Raw genomic sequence first — 18,986 nt, 5'->3', positions numbered from 1 at the left:
AAGGAGCCACTGCTTGTGGGCTTCCTAGGTGTTGGTCTTCTGGCATTAGTTTGTGACTGAGTGTGTTTGCATCTCTTGTTTTTCCTCTTTTTTCTCTCATTTCTTACATTTTATCTTGAATCACTGTTCTGTTCTTTTTGTTTATTTGTTTTCTGGCTCTCTCCTCAAACCTGCAGGGGGTCAGAGTGGTGAGCAAACTGGTGGATACATAGCTAATGGGCAAGGTCAACTTACTACAATACATCCTGCAATTGCTAGCATGAGTTATTTAACTTTCTTCCTCCACCCTTGATTAGGACATGGTCATATATTACTTTATATCAAGCTGTGTGAGCAACATTTTGAAAAATATTGTACATTCTTAAGTGCACAGATAAAATAAAGCTTCTGCAAAAGTAACTGAAAAGAATGAAAGAATGACTGTGCTTAGGAAAGAAAATACATTTATACAGTTTGAGAAATACAGAAAAAATTCACTTCCTCTTTGCAATGACACTTTCTTTTTCATCTATCCCCAAAACCAATCCAAATTCAAACCAAGAAGAGCTATTTTCTGCAAAGAAAAATGTTGCAGTGACTTAAAATGTAAGAAAGAGCTAAGATAGAAAACTTAAACTTGCAAGGTTGCTTAGAGGTTCCACTTCTTATGATATATGATACTGGATTTTATCCTTCAAGGAATGCACCAACATACACACCCAAGGGATAAATATGGATCTGAAACTCTACTGATCACGGTAAAATTTGTAAGATACACATACCAGCATAAAATAAAGAAAAAACGTACTTACCAGGCTTGGTCTGTGGCACCTCTGAGCTTGGTGGTATCCTAGGTCTGGAAGGAATACGATGTGATTCTCTTGGAACTGGAATAAAACAAATGCAACTTTTAATATCTTCCTGACAGAAGACTGTCAGAAGGCATAACATTTCAAACAAACAAACAAATAGACAAACAAGAAACCAACAAGGAAACCCTGAACACATGCCTTTGGAATCTGAATACAAATAAAGCTTATACAAATAATGAAGAAGTATGAATGCCTGGTACACAAAGAAATTCTGCTGGTGGGGAACCTCTGTAATAGAATCAAGAGGAGCAAGGCCAGGATGGATGTCTGACTTGGAGACTAGCAGAAAAGATGAAGTATGTGACACAAACTAAGCATAATGAAACACAATCAAAGTAAAACTGTGGTGCTGCCATTCGCTTTACAGAACATACTTGTGTGAGGAAAACCAAACAAGATGAATATGAATTGTTAGTGTAAAATCACAAACACAAAAAAAATCAAATTACATAAGGATGAAATTTAATAGTAAAAATCATGACAGTAAAATACAATGAAGATGTACCTGTGATGCTAGACATCTACTGAGTATTTGTTCTAACCATGCAAAGCCACAATATGTATTCTAAATGTGATGATTGCTTTAGGTAGAACTGTTACCTATTGTTGGTTTTGGTTGATCAGTTCTAAATGTTACAGATTCCAGGACTGTATCAAGAAAAACAAAACATAAAAGCTGTTCTAAAAATTTAAGAGAATACCCCCACTTACAGTTAGTATTATTTCTATTGTAACGTACTGCCTCATACAAAAACTTTTATATTAAGTCACTGAGAAAATAAGCAGTGAAAGAGGAAATTCTTCTTCAGTGTGAGCTTAGTTCTCCAACTGGCTGTAGTGAGATATCCAAATATCTATCATTAACTTATTAAGAAAATGGCTTTTGAAGGATAGAAAATTCTCTCCTTTGTGAGGTATTTCAAGTGCTGTTTATATACAAAACTGGACTTGGAGAACACTTGTTTGCTTTCTGGATGCTGTTAAAAAGCATTACTGCATATTGTGCTATCACACACTTTAGCTCTATGGCATGAATTTAAAAATAACATTGTTATTTCTGAAAATTGCAATCATACCACTGAATAGACAGCACAACAGAATCTGATTATGATTTAATTTGTTCAAATAAATAAGTAGTTGCACAGAAATACATTTCAATCTAATATATGCTGTGTTAGAAATAATCACACAAAGCAGTTTACCATCTTTAGCCTGTGGAATATGAGGTTTGGGTGAAGGTTTAGGTTTAGAAGGAATGCGAGGGATCTCCTTTGGAGCTGGAAGAGAAAAGGTGGGTAATAAGTTGGTTAATTCACTGAGCAATCAGCATCTGATATCGAGTTGAACACACAAACACAGAATGCTCACACCTGCAACAGAGAATTCTCTTTATAGGAAACAGGAAAGAAAGTCTGATAATAATACCCACGTGTTTACAACAGCCTAAGCAAGAGATAGAAATTTCGGTTATTACAGAAGCCCAGATTTTTTTTTTTTTTTAATGAAAAACTGAGACTGACACGGACGAGCATAATTAAGACAAAGGTCATTCAAAGCTGCAAGCCTCTTTTTCTCAAAAAGTAGGCATTTTAATTTCAATTGTGAAGTTAGCAATATGACCAACAGACATGGATACCAAACAAGACATACCTAGAAGAAAAATGAAGTTTAATGAATCTATCTTAAAGCATAAGATGATTAACTTTGGTGCCGCTTTCTGTGACAAAAAAAAGACCCCAAAAACTACAGCTTGCCAAAGAAGTACCATTACCTATTGTTGACCTTGGTGGTTCAACTCTAAGTGTAATAGATTCCACCACTGCAACAGAAATATTGTGACAAGTTAAGTATGGAATGTACTGCAAAAAATGTAAAATCACTCCACCGATAAGTGCAAAAGCAGCTGCTGATACAGCACCACAGTAATGCCTACCTTCAAATCAACTTTTTTTTCAACTATGGACAATTAAGCTTTTTAATAATACAGGATCAATTAAGAAATAATGCACAAACTTGTTGGCAACAATAGAAAGAATGTAACAGAAACCAGGAAACCCTACAAAAGCACTGGAACATGGTTTTGGGTACTGGGAAAAAAAATGGTTTGTAAAAATCAGTATTTTAGCTGAAAGTAAGTGGTATTCCATAAAAGATACACATTCATCAATGAATAAATGAAATTTAGAAAACAACCTACAGTCATTTAAATGAATAAGCAGAGAAAATTGGAGCAGTGGGTTTAATATGAGATATTATTGGATATGGATAAAACAAGCAGAGGGTTTATCCCTTGAGAAAAGGGATAAACAAAGAGTTGGATGCTCTTCCACAGCAGTTTTAAAAAATTCATTAATAGATATACAATTCACATTTGATGTAAATTTTTCTAGGTAAAAAGAAAAGGTAGAGTTGTGAGATGATGTTTCTCAGAAGGAGGATGAAAAGGGAATAAGACTGGAGGAAATTTAATGCTCTTCATTTTCTCAGACCTTTCTGAAAGCAGAGCATCTAAATAAAACTCCCAGGCAGTGCAATAGGACTTTGGCATGTTACCCTCAATATTATTAAATTGTTTACCAGGTTACTGGGTTGTAAGCAGTGAGCAGCCAAGTAACCTGAAACTTAGAAGGACAGAAAATAATATGACAGACATGCACCAAGTTTTTAGAAAAAAAATCATAGTCAGAGAAGGCATAGTTCTCTCGTGTGACTATATTTCAGAAGTCACCTAACCAAAACCCATGTAATCTCCATGTATTATATATTTTATGCCTCAAATGATCATTTCTGAATATCATCATTTGTCTCGTCAGAACAAGCCAAAGTAGCAAATACCTTCTCACAGGATAGTGACAGGCTCAATTATGATCATAGAACAATAGATTCATCTAGGTTGTAAAAAAAACCTCCAAGACCATGTCCAGCCATCAATCTGGCCTCCCAAATTGCATCAATAATCTATGTCCCTTAGTGCCATGTCCACTTGTCTCTTCAATACCTCCAGGTATGGGGAATTCACCGCATCCCTGAGCTGCCCCTACCAAAGCTTGGCCTTTCCATGGAAACAGCCTTTTGGATATCCAATCTAAACTTCTCCTGATGCAATTTCCTCTAACTCATCACGTGAGAAAATGGACTAGTACTTTCCTTGTTGCAATTTCCTTTCAGATAGCTGTAGAGAGTAGAGATCTACCCTTATCTTCTCCAAAATAAACACTGGTGAATAAAGAGCAGTGTTTCTTAGGATTCTATCTGGATTGATCAATTTTATCACTAACGAAGAAATGACAGACAAGAAGCATATATACAAATACAGAAACATGCTGCCTTCCCTGTAGCGATATAGTAGCTCAGAGCAATCAACCACTGATGTAGAAACATCAATATACCGGTTTATGTTGATGGCACAAATGTGTAAAACAATTTTATTCAACATTTTCCAAAGGAGTTTTTTCTCTGTCATTTCAAGAAAAGATGTCTATGTTCAGATATACATAGACATCTATGGCAGAGATGAAATTAATGATTATAATATTACAATACTGAATTTCTACACTAAAAATATTGCAGGAGATGTAACCACAATGAAAAAATAAGTAGGCATGTTAATTTGAAAAACCTCCAACGCATAAATATCATTTATTTAACAAGTTTCACAAGGAATTATTAGGTCTGAAGAGAGTAATTCTTTTTATGAGCAAAAATAGCAGGGACTAATTTACTTGGAATCTGGAAAAAAATAAATAATATCGATTAAGATCTTCAATGATTATGTAACATATTCTCACAACACACTTTTTGAACTTCATTATAAACCATGCAAAACTATTCACTTATTCTTCAGCCTCTGGGCAGGCCAGGTAACTTTTGGTTTCATTTGCCACCATAAAATATGCCTTCATTAAATTCCAGATCAGCATTTCATTCCTAATTCAGTTTCAGATAAGCCTATGTATGAGTTAATGATCACTGGATCAATAGAAATCCTACAGTTCTAGGTAAAATGCTACATCCACCAGCAACAAAAGAGAATGTGCATCTTCTAGATTCGGTGTCAAACCAAGTCAGAAAACTTTTCATTTTGAAATGATAAACAGCAAAACAATTTTTTTCCACAAGGCCGTGCAGCATGGTGATTTGAGATACAAGACTAAAGTTAAAAGTCTCCTGACTTTGCTTCAACTTTTTTGTTGTTGAATACAAAAAAAAATACTCCTCAAAGAGCACAGCTTCCCTCACTGCCTTTTTTTTCTTTCTGAATCTAAGGTGCTGAACTTCACAAAAAATGAATTTAAACTAAAGTATATAAAACTATTTAAATGGTAAGGTACAGCAAATGTTTGGTATGGAAGCTAGTTACCAGGTTTAATTTGTGGCTTTCTGGGTCTGCCAGGCAGTCTAGGTTTAGATGCAGAAGGTGTGAGTTTTGCTTCTTTGGGAGCTGAAAAAAATATTCTGGATTATAAGATGATTCTTTCTACCGTGTCACATAAGAATCACATTTTCCAAGCCAGAAATGAAGCAATAAATGGCAACTGAGCAAAAGCAAATGGCAAAATCTAATTTGCTAAAAAGGCTTCACAAAATCCTCCCCTAAAACCTGCTTGTTCATCATTGCAAAAGTCAGTAAGTAAATTGAAGAGATGCAAGTACAGCTTATAATCACATCAAAAGGTTTTCCTCATTAAAACATCAAATTCATTTTTGTAAGATAGGTAAGAGGAAAAATAATTCATTCTCTTGGTCAATTTTAAAATTTTCTCTTGGTCATCAAAACATAAACAAAATCTGCAAAAATAGTCTCAATTTTCAACAGTAATGAAATCACTGGAAGGGAGCAGAAGTACAAATTCAGTGTTATAAAAGGAAGTTGCTCCATAACTGTATTCATTGCATTCTGTTAATAAAATAGAAACAATTTCATCTAAATGGAAAAAAAATAAAATAAAAAGCAAACAGAAATCTGGAAGTGTTCTTTTCCCTGAACTTCTGTGAGCTGAAAGTATAGTTAGCTAATGACCGTTAATCTGAAATCAAATAAAGCTTAAGGTGGGTATCAGGTACTATAGCAAGTAATTTAATTCAGTTTTATAAAGGATTGCAATGAGACTCCTTTCAAAGAAGTTTCCAAATACCTCAGGGTAGTAGACACACACTAGAAAAGCGTATGATACAGGAAGAACAGACTAGAGTAAGAAATGTGAAATGGCTGAGAAGTGCTTCTGAAGCCAAACGAACATTCATGAAGGATTCATAAAAGAGCAGCAGAATTAACGTATCTACATAGTGCCACAGCAATCATTCATTGAGATTTCTAGGATTAACAGTCATAACACTGGCCTTCTACTTAGTCTTTCAGTGATGATGCTAAGGAATTTCTAATGATTTGCTGAGGGTAAAATGTGTTGCTGCTCTACTAGCATCACTCCCAACAAAATGGAAGACATTCTGCTCTCCAAGAATGTTACTGTACTATAGAACTAGTAAGGTCACAAAAAACTTCAAGTTACTTTTTCTTTTAAGTTCTGAAAAACGTACTTCAGAATGATTATTTCCTAACTTTTTCTTCTCTAAAAGAAATGGATTATAAACAAAAGAAGCTATGAGATGAAGTAATTGAGTTCAAGCTGTGACTTGGGCTGCAGAGAAGATTGACCAACAGCTGCGTAAGTATGTATTACCTAAAGTTGCTTTTTGTTGTTCAACAGTCTTAGAAGTTTTAGGCTCTGGAAGTGGGGGTTTTGGAGCTAGAAAACAAAAAAATCAAGTGAAATTGAACAGATAAAAAATGTTATAATTCCAATAGCTGGCTTTTTTTTAATTATTATTTTAATAGACCTGATAAGCGTGCATGAGTCCTGATATCATGTACAACATCCTACACTCCTTTTAGTTTGGTTTCCTATGAAATTACACCCTGTATGCTTACGGTTTTGGGTAAAAATCTGCTTCTGAGGCTCCTTTCCTATATTTGCGCTGTCAGGTTATTTTTAACCCATTGCTTACTTGAATAAGAAAACAAATTTCTTTGAAAGTTATGGGACAAAAGTAAGGAAGAACAGACGAAGGCTGTGACTGAAGAAAAGATCTTGTTCCATAAAAAATACCAGAAAATCTATACTGAAGAAGCAATTTCTAAACGCCAAAATCTTGCTGAAAATCTCAAGTCAGAACTAGAAGTCAAGGCATGCATAAGACATCAAAGGCAACTACTGCCTTTTAGTGTTTTGCCTGTTTATATACAAGAACAGAAACACTATAAAGCTCTAGTAATGCACACCATAGTATTTATTGGTCCAGTACCTGAAATACTCAAGAAGGAAAGCTCATATCCCTTAACCCCAAATCAGAAGAAAGTGACTACAGGGATATATTTTTTTTTTTATCAAACGGCAGAAACAGAAAAAGGATACCACACTGTAATAATGCCCCTATGGCCAAAGAATGATCTTCTCACACTTATACGAACATTTCCCCTTCTATTTTGAGGTAGCTCTCCTACTTCCCTTGAAGTCACAGTTCTTTTCAGTGAGTTCCTTCAGGAAGGTCTTACTGATCAGATGAGAAGTACTTTACTCCAAATCAGCATACTGTTGTAATCAGCAAAGATGTAATCTTTGCTATATGTCTACATGGAAGTGGGAGATGGCAATTGGCAAAAGAGACAACAAAAGGGACAAGAGAATAATAAAAGTTTTTTCCCCACCATTCATTTAAATTACATTACAAAACCAGAGACCACATTTATATTTCTGTCGTTGGACCCAATTGTGTAACAAACTGATGAGCTTAACCCCTCATTTCTTCTGTTACACAATATCAAATGATTAATTTCAGAATGATGAATTACTCAAGATGTTCATGTACTGTGTAGCTTCTGTCCATTTTAGGAAGTCTGGCTGAAATATTTTTAGCTAACATGCTTCTGTATATCAACTTATAAGAATGGTGTGCACAGTTACCGGTTACCACATGCTGTACTTCTGGGATAGCAGACGGTTTCAGTTTAGGAGTAAGTGGTATTTCTTTAGGAGCTGAAAGAAAGAGCTCAGTTTGCAACCACAGTTTAACAAGAGTTTCTCACAACAAACAGCACATGCCACAAATTTACATTGAAAAAAGGATAACTCAGCACGGAACACCAAAGCCATCCGATGAAGTTAGAGTTTGAAGTGCAGAATGGAGATGATACTGAAATGCTGTGCATTGACTCAAAATGTATGTCTTCAAATCAACTGAAATTTCTCTATGAAAGCTCTGCATATCAGAGAGAAAGACAGAACATGCGTATGCATGATGGAAAAAGATAAAACTTACTGACAAAAGGATGATGGACTTTTTCATGCAAGTTACTGAGAGGCAACTTTTACTGCTCCATGAACAGTAAAATTGCTCTGAACTATGTCCCCATACAGAAATATAGCAAAAGGAATCAGTCTAATGACAATGGCAGAACAAGACTATAACCAGGAAAAACAATTTTATGCATGTGAAATGATATGCTGGAAGAAATGCATTCATATGCGATGAATGGGCTCAAAAGCTTTTCACTGGGTGAAAACAACATTACCTAATGTTACCCTTGGCCATTGAAAAGGACGAGAAGTTTTAGGTGTGAAAGATTCCAGAATGGATTCACTTGTTGCTGTTGGAAGAAATGGTGACAGTCATAATACAGTAAAGAGCTAATGGAAGAAACTCTTGCTTCATAAGCAAAAACAAATCTGTTTTTGTAAGAGTAACATAAACATTTCACTAATGCTTGGACACTTTTCAGATTATCAGTTCAGTACATATTAGAGAGAAATTCAGTCTTTTGAACTGCAAAAAGCTTCAGTGACTATAAATCATTGTATTTGTGACACACAGAATTCTGAATGTTCCTTTCTTCCTGCCTTTACTGCAACTGGTATGGCTCTTAATCACTGTCAAGTAAGATTTTGAAGTTGACATTCACACATTTTGAGTTTTGCTCCAATACATAAGGAAGATGGTAAGATGTAAAATGTAGCAATTTATTGAAGAGGACACGTTGAACAATCAATCAGTCAAGGCTGATGAACGATATCTGAATTATATAAAATTGGACTTGAGAGCTGACAATTAATCCAGCTATAGTTTCAGCCCAAAAGTATTAAGTGTCCATGACTGTTACCCGATTTCATGTCATTAAAAAGACACTCTCCTTAATATTCTAAGCAAGATGTCAGTAGAAGACAGCTTATAGCATACATCACAGTATTTATATCAGCTGTACCAGACAATAAAAACTGTTTTCTCAGTTCTATTTGTGGCATATTTTTCAAAATACTGAAGGCACATCAGGAGACTGTGAATTGCCATAAGCATCCTAAGTGTGAGAAAGCAACAATGTCAACAACTAACAGCAATCTAAACTAAAATTTTCAACTGTTAGAGGTCTAATCCAAATGAAGATTACCAGTACAGTCATTTCAGTGACTTTTAGATCATGGTCTGAGCACTGATTAATAAGAATTAGATAGTGACTGTTGTACCTGGTTCAGCATCTGCTATTTCAGGCTTACTAGGTGTCAGAGGGCTTGAAAGAACAGGCTGAATACCACTGAAAGCTATTAAAACAAACAAACAAGCAAGGTAATATTATGTATAATCATTGTTTCTACATGTAGATTTTTCAGTTTTACGTAGTTTGCAGTGCAGATGTCCACCCACAACAAGCATTCCTTACCTTGAAAAAGGAGCAATCATGATTTAAAGTAGGAACTGAAGTTAATGAATAAAGTGACAACTGAGGTAGCAGCAAACCAAACTTATTATTATCTTATGCAGCATGGCAGAAAGAGACTTAATATAATGGCACAAAAAATAGTGGAGAAGATATGAATATGCATCTATCAGAGAATATAATAAAGAATCTCTAAGGTACCTAAGAAGCTTGAAAGAAAAATGCAGTATTATTATTAAGCTTTAGGCATTTTAAATTATTTGCTTATTAGTCAAGATAATTTTATCTAAGTCTATCTACAAGCTCTTAATAGCATTTAACACAGTAAAAAGAAAGACCAGACACAAGATGAGGTGAGTTTCTCAGTTGCAAGCATGAGCTTCATGATACTAGGCATGAAAAAAAAGATTTCTACACTGTCAAAAAAAGAAACCCAACCATGTCAGGATTAACTTCTAAGAGTAAAAAAGAAAAAAAAAAAAAAAAGAGAGCCAGAGAGAGCCAGAATATCTAGAAACCTAATATTAATGTGCAATGTACATGTCTAGAAATTTCAATGTTCCATACTCTATCAACTTGTATACATCTTCAAATCGGAATCTGATTATGAAATGCGCAATAACCCCATGGGACAGGATACTGCCAGGTCACGCGCGCAGACCTCTACACCTGACAATACTATAGAATCTGCCACCACAAGCTACTCCCACACTGTCACCAAATGCCACAGCCAATGCCTTCAGCAAACACCAATTTTCAAGCACGGGAATTTCACCTCCACGTGGATGTGCCACTCAAAGTAGGCCAAGAAAAATAAGTTCCCCTAAAAGCACAACAACATCAGGGGAAAAAAATTCCATTTTGCACCATTACCAGACTGGCAAGAACCATGAACAGACAAGGCCAGCGTCACCATCAGGTCTCTCAAAAGCCTGAAGGCACGTGCTGTGCTTCACCAAAAGGTGAGAAGAGGCAGCGTGTTTCAAGTCCTAGTGCGACCTCAACAGCGGCAGAAAAGCAGAGCATTCCTTCCCAGGTGGTGACAGCATCTCTGCATGCACAGCTGACAGCTGACCACCTGGAAAGTCAGTGGTGAAGAGCCTGACAGCTGCACCCTTGGAAAAGGAAACACCAAAGGACAGCAGAACTGCAGTGCTGCCATCTTGCACTGGCCTGGATGCACACAGAAGGAGTGGGTTTCTGAGCAGCGATGTCTATTTGGGTGCAGCTCACCAGGGAAGGCTGTTCCCAAGATGAAATGGAGCAGTGAAATGGTACCGGAAGCAAGGCACAATAATACACCCTCTAAAGAAGCTGTCATTCGGTCCCCACAGGTAGTGCTGGCAAGCAATGGATAAAGCATGAGTTCAAACAATGCAACTGCGTAACAAGTGTGGCGGGTGTTTCTGCAAGCCAAGTCTCACCAGCAAATCTTCAGACTCTCCAAGAAACATGAGAATGATGCTGCGTGTGTTGGGGCATGGAGTGTAAATGGGAGCCAGAGAAGCAAGAGTAAAGAGAAAAAGGAGGATGTTTGCTAGTTACCAATCACAGTTTGCTGGGTCGTCAGGGAGGAAGGAGTGGTGGATTTCAGCCTTGGTCTCCGGGTTGCTAAGATCAAACACAGAAATCACCTTCTCAGAAACCAGCTCCTCACACTGGCTGCAGTCACATGAGTGATACCAAGATGCAGCTATATGCAGGCAGACCTAGCCCGGCTCAAAGCAGGCTTCCATTACACACATTACAGCATTACTTCCCCCCACGTGACACGACTATTGTTCAAGGGGTACACGTATGCCCAAGAGAACAGAGTACACCTAAGAATGCGTGAAGCCTCTAGTAGGTAACCTCCCTGAAGGAATCAGAAAGATTATAAATGAAGCAGCGTCTACTCAAGAGCCATAAGAGACCAGCAGCATCACTGGCCCCTTTTCAGGATGGTAAGCACGCAAAACAGGGTCACATCTGCAGAAGAAAAAGCACTGCACAAATACTCAGAGCACGAAGGGAACTGCAGGTTATTTACCCTTCATAGTCCTCGTGGCTTTCGGTGAAGCAGTTGAGGTGAAGTCCGGGCCCCTTCTCTGGGTTGCTACGATCAGACGGAAATGATCTTGAGATATCTATGCAATCTTCCCCAAACAGGACACACAGAAGGCCTCACCATTCCCCGTTACACCTGAGAACCCCAGTTCTCCCTTTGCGTTAGTCTCTAAGTCAACGAGTAACACACCTACTCATCCAACTAGAACTCAAGGGCTCAAGCTACTGAAACAAACAAGGAAAAAAGAATAAGTGTTATCCCGTAAGGAAATTCGGAGACACCTATCCCATGTCTCTAGCGACACCTGTGAAGTAGTAAAGGTATGCTTCTGCCATATTGGAAAACTACATTCTAGAAAGAAGCTTCAGAACAACAAAAAAGAAATGCATGGAGAGACACACGGAGAAGGAAGGCATGGCGTGATGGATTCTTTGTGCCAAATGTCCCCGCAGAAAAATGGATTCCAGGTGATGGGAAAAGCATGGCTTTAAACAACAGAATCATGTAGCTAGCGTGACAAGCGTTTCTGCAAGACAGGGTACAATAGTAAACCTTGGTGTTGCTCCAAGCAGATGAAAATGATGTGAAGTGATGGAAGGGGAAAAGAAATCAAAAAGAAAAAATCGTATTTACCCTCCACTCTTCCTTCGATTGCAACATATGGAGAAGTAGGCTTCAGCTTTGGCCTCTGAGTAGCTAAGATCAAACCAGAGAACTGCCTTCAGATTCCAGGGATGAGCAATTTTCTTGCAAGCAGTGCCAGTATGGAGTTTTCAATATATGAGGGGCATATTACATTCTGCTATTTTACATTAACAGGTGCACTCATTGCAGTATTATTTCACTTTTAAATCAGGGTAGCTGAACTGAGTTAACACAGATTGGAAACAGCTAACATTGTAGTGAACTAGGCATATCTGGCAGAAAACGGACTTGGCGGGGCTGAGAAGCTTAACAATATATTAATCTCCTTTTTACTATAAGTAAAGGACTGGCCAAATCACTGACACAATTTGCACTGCCATAAACATTAAGGAGGAAACGTTTTGCCAAAAATTAAAATTATGCTCTTCATATTTATCTTTTGTGAAAAGGATAGATATTTTAATGGAATCTGTATTTACCCATCACAGTTCCTGTAGTTTCCAGAGAAGGAAAAGAAGTTGAATCCAGGTCTGATCTTGGGAAAGCTAAGGTCAGAGATGGAAATTCTCTTGAAATGCTAAATTATTCCTTTCACACATGGGAATACATCATTTTAACCACAATCAAATAAACTGGCATTTTATTTGTGTTTTTTTTCCCTAAAATTGTTTTCTACCATCAAATAAATAATCAAACTATAAATTAAGATTTCATCAATTAATATGTAGCATAGTCAGAATTTCAAATTTCTGCCTGCATCAAATACAGTGTCATGTTTTGGAAATAACCACTATTAAATTGGACTTCTTTATTCCCAATCACCCTTACAAATCTCAACATTGTGTCTAATAGACTGTATGTCTGAGAATAAAAAAAAAAAAAAAAAAAAATTAGGTTACTTAGGTCTTAGTGAGGTTACTTCAAATACAAACAACTGTATATGCTAACTGTTATAATCTCAAATCATTACTATCATAGGTAATCACATGTTAAACTCTCCTTGAAACTGGAGACTTCGCACAGAAATATTCACATTTTATTAAAATGATGAATGTCAGACTAGGCCAGACATGATTTTATCCACTCTCGTAGACATTTTAAGTGCTGGAAACCTACCTACCATCTGGTTTAGAAAAAATTCAGTGTAATTTTCTTTATAGACAAACATACAAAATAAAAGACCAGAACTTGGATATGTTACTCTGTCAATATATAAACAATGACTGCTTAACCTTTCTGCTTAGGTAGTATAGCATAAATTATTGCTCAGTATGAAAGTCATGGTAAGCGATGAATATTAATATCTTCAAAGAATTAGTGCATAAAACTGAAGTGATCTTCAATTCTTGATTGTAAAAATTCTTGATCAGTTTAAATCTACAAACTTTGCTATTGGCTTGTAATTATAGGCAATTGAACAAGTGCTTAAATTTTCCTAAAAAATGCACATTTAGTCCACATGCAAGAGCGTTCTGGCAACAGTGTGAAATGGACTTCGGAAGGGATTGTCATTCATGAAAGGAAATGAAAATTTCTTCATACAGACACACTGAAACAAGCAGAAACTCAAGCACTGATACAATTACATTTGTCCCAGTTTGTTCTGCAAGATATTCATAAGCTTTAATTTATTTTCTGAAAAAGGTAGAAAAGGAATTCTAAGGAATAAGTGCTGGCAGGAAAGAACAGGAAAAATACATGTACTTCAGATCAATTATTGTAGTTTGATAAGAGTAACTTACTTAACCAGTTTAATTTTATTAGAGTGTGCTATAACAGACTTTAAGTTTGACAACAACATATCCACCACAGAAGTGCCAGCTTGATACCAAGTTGTTACACATATTTTTTTTAATTACAGTGCTATGCAGTTGTTCAAAAGGTTGTACTCAAGCGATGCAACAATTTGATAAGTATGTTTTAATTTCTATCAGCTTTAGGCCTATGCTATCTCACTTATTGGCAGCAAAGCAAAATGTCTAGCTTAGATCAGTTCTTTGAAGATATTTGAATGAAAGGATTTAAGGATCTGTTCTCCACTCTGTGGAACACTGCACATTTGTCTCCATCTGAACTGGATAATCGCACAAATTTATTTAGGCTACCTTTTCTTGTATTTTCAGATCAGTATCATCATAAGTAAAGACTCATTTGCTTCATTTCATGTTGTACTACCAATGTGTTGCAGGTTTAGTAACATTTTTATCAAACAAAGAATACTGGATTAAGGGAACAGGTCACATTGGCTAAAACTTACTAAACATGTAAACAGTTTACATTAGTCTAGCTGACACAAACAACATGCATGATGCTATGTTGCTCAAATCGTTGTCAGCTTGCTATTAATCCTATTATTTCTACAGGATTTAATCAACACCTTCAGCCACTTTAACAGTTTTGATAATTGATTTTGACATAATTTATATTAACTTACACTATATACTACTATACACTAATAATACACCTGCAGTATTGCATATAAAAAAGAGAACGCTACTGTATGTAATAAGACAAAAGCCTATTATCATCAAGCACAACAATACAGACTTGTAAATATAGTCCAAATGTAGACCAAAGCAATATATTTATTATTTTGCAGCATCATACGAAATTTCCTAAGTTAGCCTGGTATCTAAAAGAGAACAAATTGAATACTACGATTCTGCAGCTATTCTAATTCAATGTTAACTTATAATAAACCAGAAATACGATACAGTATCTGTCATAATTTCTGTTTAAACATTTAAAAATCATATGTTCAAGTATTACCAGGTACAGAGGACAGCATTTCTTGGATGGTAGATGTTTCATATATTGGAGAAACAGGCTGCTTGCCATCAAACGCTGAAAGAAAATCTAGAGTTAAAATGAAAATGGACTTCAGAGCAGTTGTTGAGCTTCTAGACAACACTGATGTGATCAAGCAAGATACCAGCAGCCTTAAAGATAGCTGTGAAATCAAGTGCTACAAAAATAATGAAGCTAGCATGAAATAAAGTAGCATCAGTTCTGTATCTCATGCTTGGTGGAATACATCTGAATGGACTTGAGAAAGTATTATCTGCAATAAAATTGATTGCACAGAAATGGATGAGCTGGAAAGAAAAAAAAGCATCACATCAAGTAGCCTTCTAAGCAATGTGTTTGAATCTTAGTATTGTCCATGTGATGAAAAAGGACAGAGAAGTTAACAGAATTATATGGCATTTACATATCACATGCTCTCTGGTTTCCATGGAGAGATGTGAATTTCAGACTGGTCCCTGAGTAGCTAGGATCAAATATGAAAAAAATCTTGAAAACTTAAGTGAGGTTAGTCTTCAAATGAAGAAGTCCTTGGCCTCATGTCAGCAAAGCCAAAAGTCTGCATTTCCTTAAGGTTTCTTGTATACACATTATTAAGACAGTATTTGTGATAGCCTACTCTGTTCTTTGTATTTATTTTTTTTATACACGGTGTCTAACTTTGATGCACTTACTACAAAGCCAGCTGTTTGCATATTATTTTAAAATTTCATATAGCATGCTTTCACATTAGCAATTAGGCACAAAATGATGAATCATGGCTAAATTCCACCTAAAAACATCATTTCAAACACACAAGTTGGAAATCCTACACAATTGGCCCTGTGAAAAACCTGTAGACATCCTCTAGGCAAAGAGGTGGGGTAAATACAAGAGGCACTATTTTTGTTTGTACAGCAAAGCAGACACAATATGCACATTAAATCCTGTTAACCTGCATTTTTAAATGCATTCCAGCTTCACTGCCCTATACAAGCATGTAATGTCAACCTAAAACAGCATCACAGAATCAAAAACACCCAGCGTAACTGAGGGCAGTAGGGACATCCAGCATGTCAGATTTTGTAAAAAAAAAGTCTGTACAAATCAAATAGTGATTAAATAAGAAAAGGGACTATATCACCATTACCAACTGTTGTTTGCAACAACTGTGATATTATGGAATTTGGATGAACAAATATTTCCAATTCAGCACTATTAACAGCTGTAGAGGAAAAACACGAATAAATCTGAGATATGTCTGCATGTTGATGCCTTTTTCATTCAAGCAAACTAAGCAACCAGAATTCACTCTATCTTCACTTATTTGCTGCATTCTCTAGACTTTTATTCGCTTTTGCTGGTATCCTCTGTACCACTCTAGTGGGTATAGACCATGTTTTTTTGAAGCACAAAAATGTACTTGTCTACTTATACCTTGTAGTTTGTTGTTCTACTGTGAAAATTTTTCTAGTATTTCTCTTTCTGGCACAGTCACATTTTTGATCAACAAAATGAAAAGATCCTTTCCTGAATAATTGTGGTTTTCCATCATGTTATTATACCAATTGATTAGTCCTGCATATGGTAAATTATTGTCCTTGAGGAAGCATATCCTACCTTCCCATGTCTCCCAGCTTGGTGTCATTTACTAGCCAAACAATCACTGATTCCATTTTTTTCAGCTGTGTAATTAAGAAAATAATGGGCTAATACTGGGCTTAGGTCTTTCTCCCACAAAATCCACTTAAACATATCTTTCTTATTTGACAACCACTTAAAGGCACTATCATTCCACATGATTTTTTTCTGTCTGTTAATCTACACTATGCAGCCTGCTTTATGAAAATTTTCTGTGAAACAACATAATAAATTCTAGTACTGTTATATAAAATTAATTTCAGTGGTTTCTCATCTACATCATTAGGTCCACTACAACCTTCCCTGGTAGAAAGCTGCATTGATTTGTCTTTAATATTCTCTTTATAAAGTAATGGAATAGTAAAACATGAATACAGTTTTTATAAAATGTCTAACTAAGTTTTCAAGACATATAACCAAATAAGGCTGATGGCACTTTGAGGATACTATTTTTTTCAGATGTTTGAAATCTTGAGAAAGTGGGCTATATTTCATCATAAGCTGAAAAGAGAATATAGGTGTGGAGTGAGGTCAAGTTCAAAAAACTAGACAGTTTACATTGCCTTACTAGCAGTGTGCAGTTTGTGATGATGTAGAAGGCAGGCTAGACAGCAGACAGTCTTCAGAATAGTTAAGGTATGACACATTTTTTTAAATAAAAGGACTTGGGTCATGCAACTATATAGTTGTCATGTGATTAACAATTTTCTCCTACAGTTTCTCTTCTCATTTCTAAAATCTATATAATCAGAGCAGTATCTTAAAAAAAATTTTTAAAAATGTTGGCAAATATATGACTGTATATGTTTGTAACAATGGTATGGGAAGTTACACAGAAGCTGATATAAAAAATTTAATAAAAAGCTTGCTGCAGACATTTGGCTGCCAGTATGCTTAAGTAAGCCTCTGACTGATGCCAAAGTAACGTAAATTATTATTTAATCTATTCTATTTAGCCAGCATTGTCCCTGTATTTGTCATGAAGGACAAAAGAAAAAATTCTGTAGTTAGTTTCTGGATAGCTAACATCAAATGAGAAAGGACACTGAAGCAAGCTGTTTCTAGAAGACAAGGCATCAAAGGTAGGATTACCCTTTTTGGTGATGGTTAAATTCATAACCAAGCCAAGGTGTTGTATGTTCACCCAGCTGCCATAAAGATAATTTAATATAAATACTAAAAAAGATCATTCTTTGGTGGAAAATGGCTTTAAAGCATATTTAAGTTGTTGTGACTACATTTTAATGAAAAAATAGATGAAAAAAAAGAGATTATAATCTGATTTTCTGCAGGAAATATTATGCAGCCAGTATGAAAGAAACATGGACTGACTGTTTCTATGAATAGCAGTATATGAAAAACTGAAAAGTAGGTGCTCCGCTATTGCTAGGAAAACTCATGACCTCTTCAGATTAAATAACAAGTAACAAGAAACCTAAACTGTCTGATTCTTTACACTGAGCGATAATGCTCTGGTAGTTCTGACAAAACACACCACAAACAGACAGAGAATAAAGCCACACCTGACTAGATGCTGAAATTTTTCTATCTAATGAAGATAGCTTTATGTGACTGAAATGACCTTGGATAGAATACAGTTCTCAACTTGAAAAGGAAACAAAAACAATTAATGCAGAGGCAGAATAACTGACAGTACCACCCATGGAGTATTAATGCAGCTGCATCATGTTTGTGTACAGTATGAGTTCCGTAACACATAAAAATGAAGGCTTTTCCAAATTTACTGATGGCAGGAAACTAAAAGAACAGTGATATATAAAAAGGAGAAAATAATCTAAAAAAAGATCTAGGCAATATCACAAGGCAGAGAAACAAATACTGTCAGCTAAGACAAACATATACATTTTATGATTTCAAATACCTTTACCTTACACTCAATTTCAAATTTCTAGGATTCACGTACTGCTTACAAAATGCTTCATTACAACATGGGTCACAAATACTGCAAGGTAATACACCAGACCTCTACACCTGACAATACTATAGAATCTGCCACCACAAGCTACTCCCACACTGTCACCAAATGCCACAGCCAATGCCTTCAGCAAACACCAATTTTCAAGCACGGGAATTTCACCTCCATGTGGATGTGCCACTCAAAGTAGGCCAAGAAAAATAAGTTCCCCTAAAAGCACAACAACATCAGGGGAAAAAAATTCCATTTTGCACCATTACCAGACTGGCAAGAACCATGAACAGACAAGGCCAGCGTCACCATCAGGTCTCTCAAAAGCCTGAAGGCACGTGCTGTGCTTCACCAAAAGGTGAGAAGAGGCAGCGTGTTTCAAGT

General features: G+C 36.0%; 1 protein-coding gene across 1 annotated transcript in view; it reads right to left on the bottom strand.

The window, feature by feature from the left end:
• Positions 1 to 18,986, bottom strand: part of ABI3BP (ABI family member 3 binding protein) — a gene marked incomplete at both ends in the record, with an annotated part of 128,690 nt that overhangs the window by 44,161 nt on the left and 65,543 nt on the right. Inside the window, 14 exons of the mRNA XM_079548626.1 lie at positions 792 to 866; positions 1,452 to 1,499; positions 2,054 to 2,128; positions 2,623 to 2,670; positions 5,212 to 5,292; positions 6,533 to 6,598; positions 7,814 to 7,885; positions 8,422 to 8,496; positions 9,368 to 9,442; positions 11,104 to 11,169; positions 11,588 to 11,653; positions 12,239 to 12,301; positions 12,730 to 12,795; positions 15,020 to 15,106. Of these exons, the coding sequence (XP_079404752.1) occupies positions 792 to 866; positions 1,452 to 1,499; positions 2,054 to 2,128; positions 2,623 to 2,670; positions 5,212 to 5,292; positions 6,533 to 6,598; positions 7,814 to 7,885; positions 8,422 to 8,496; positions 9,368 to 9,442; positions 11,104 to 11,169; positions 11,588 to 11,653; positions 12,239 to 12,301; positions 12,730 to 12,795; positions 15,020 to 15,106 (963 nt within the window). The remainder of the gene's footprint in view (positions 1 to 791; positions 867 to 1,451; positions 1,500 to 2,053; positions 2,129 to 2,622; positions 2,671 to 5,211; positions 5,293 to 6,532; positions 6,599 to 7,813; positions 7,886 to 8,421; positions 8,497 to 9,367; positions 9,443 to 11,103; positions 11,170 to 11,587; positions 11,654 to 12,238; positions 12,302 to 12,729; positions 12,796 to 15,019; positions 15,107 to 18,986) is intronic.

Source organism: Tetrao urogallus (genome assembly GCF_951394365.1).
Source record: "Tetrao urogallus genome assembly, chromosome: 1".
NCBI lineage: Eukaryota > Metazoa > Chordata > Aves > Galliformes > Phasianidae > Tetrao > Tetrao urogallus.
The sequence above is the reverse complement of the archived record's forward strand: the minus strand, read 5'-3'. Positions and strand labels throughout refer to the sequence as shown.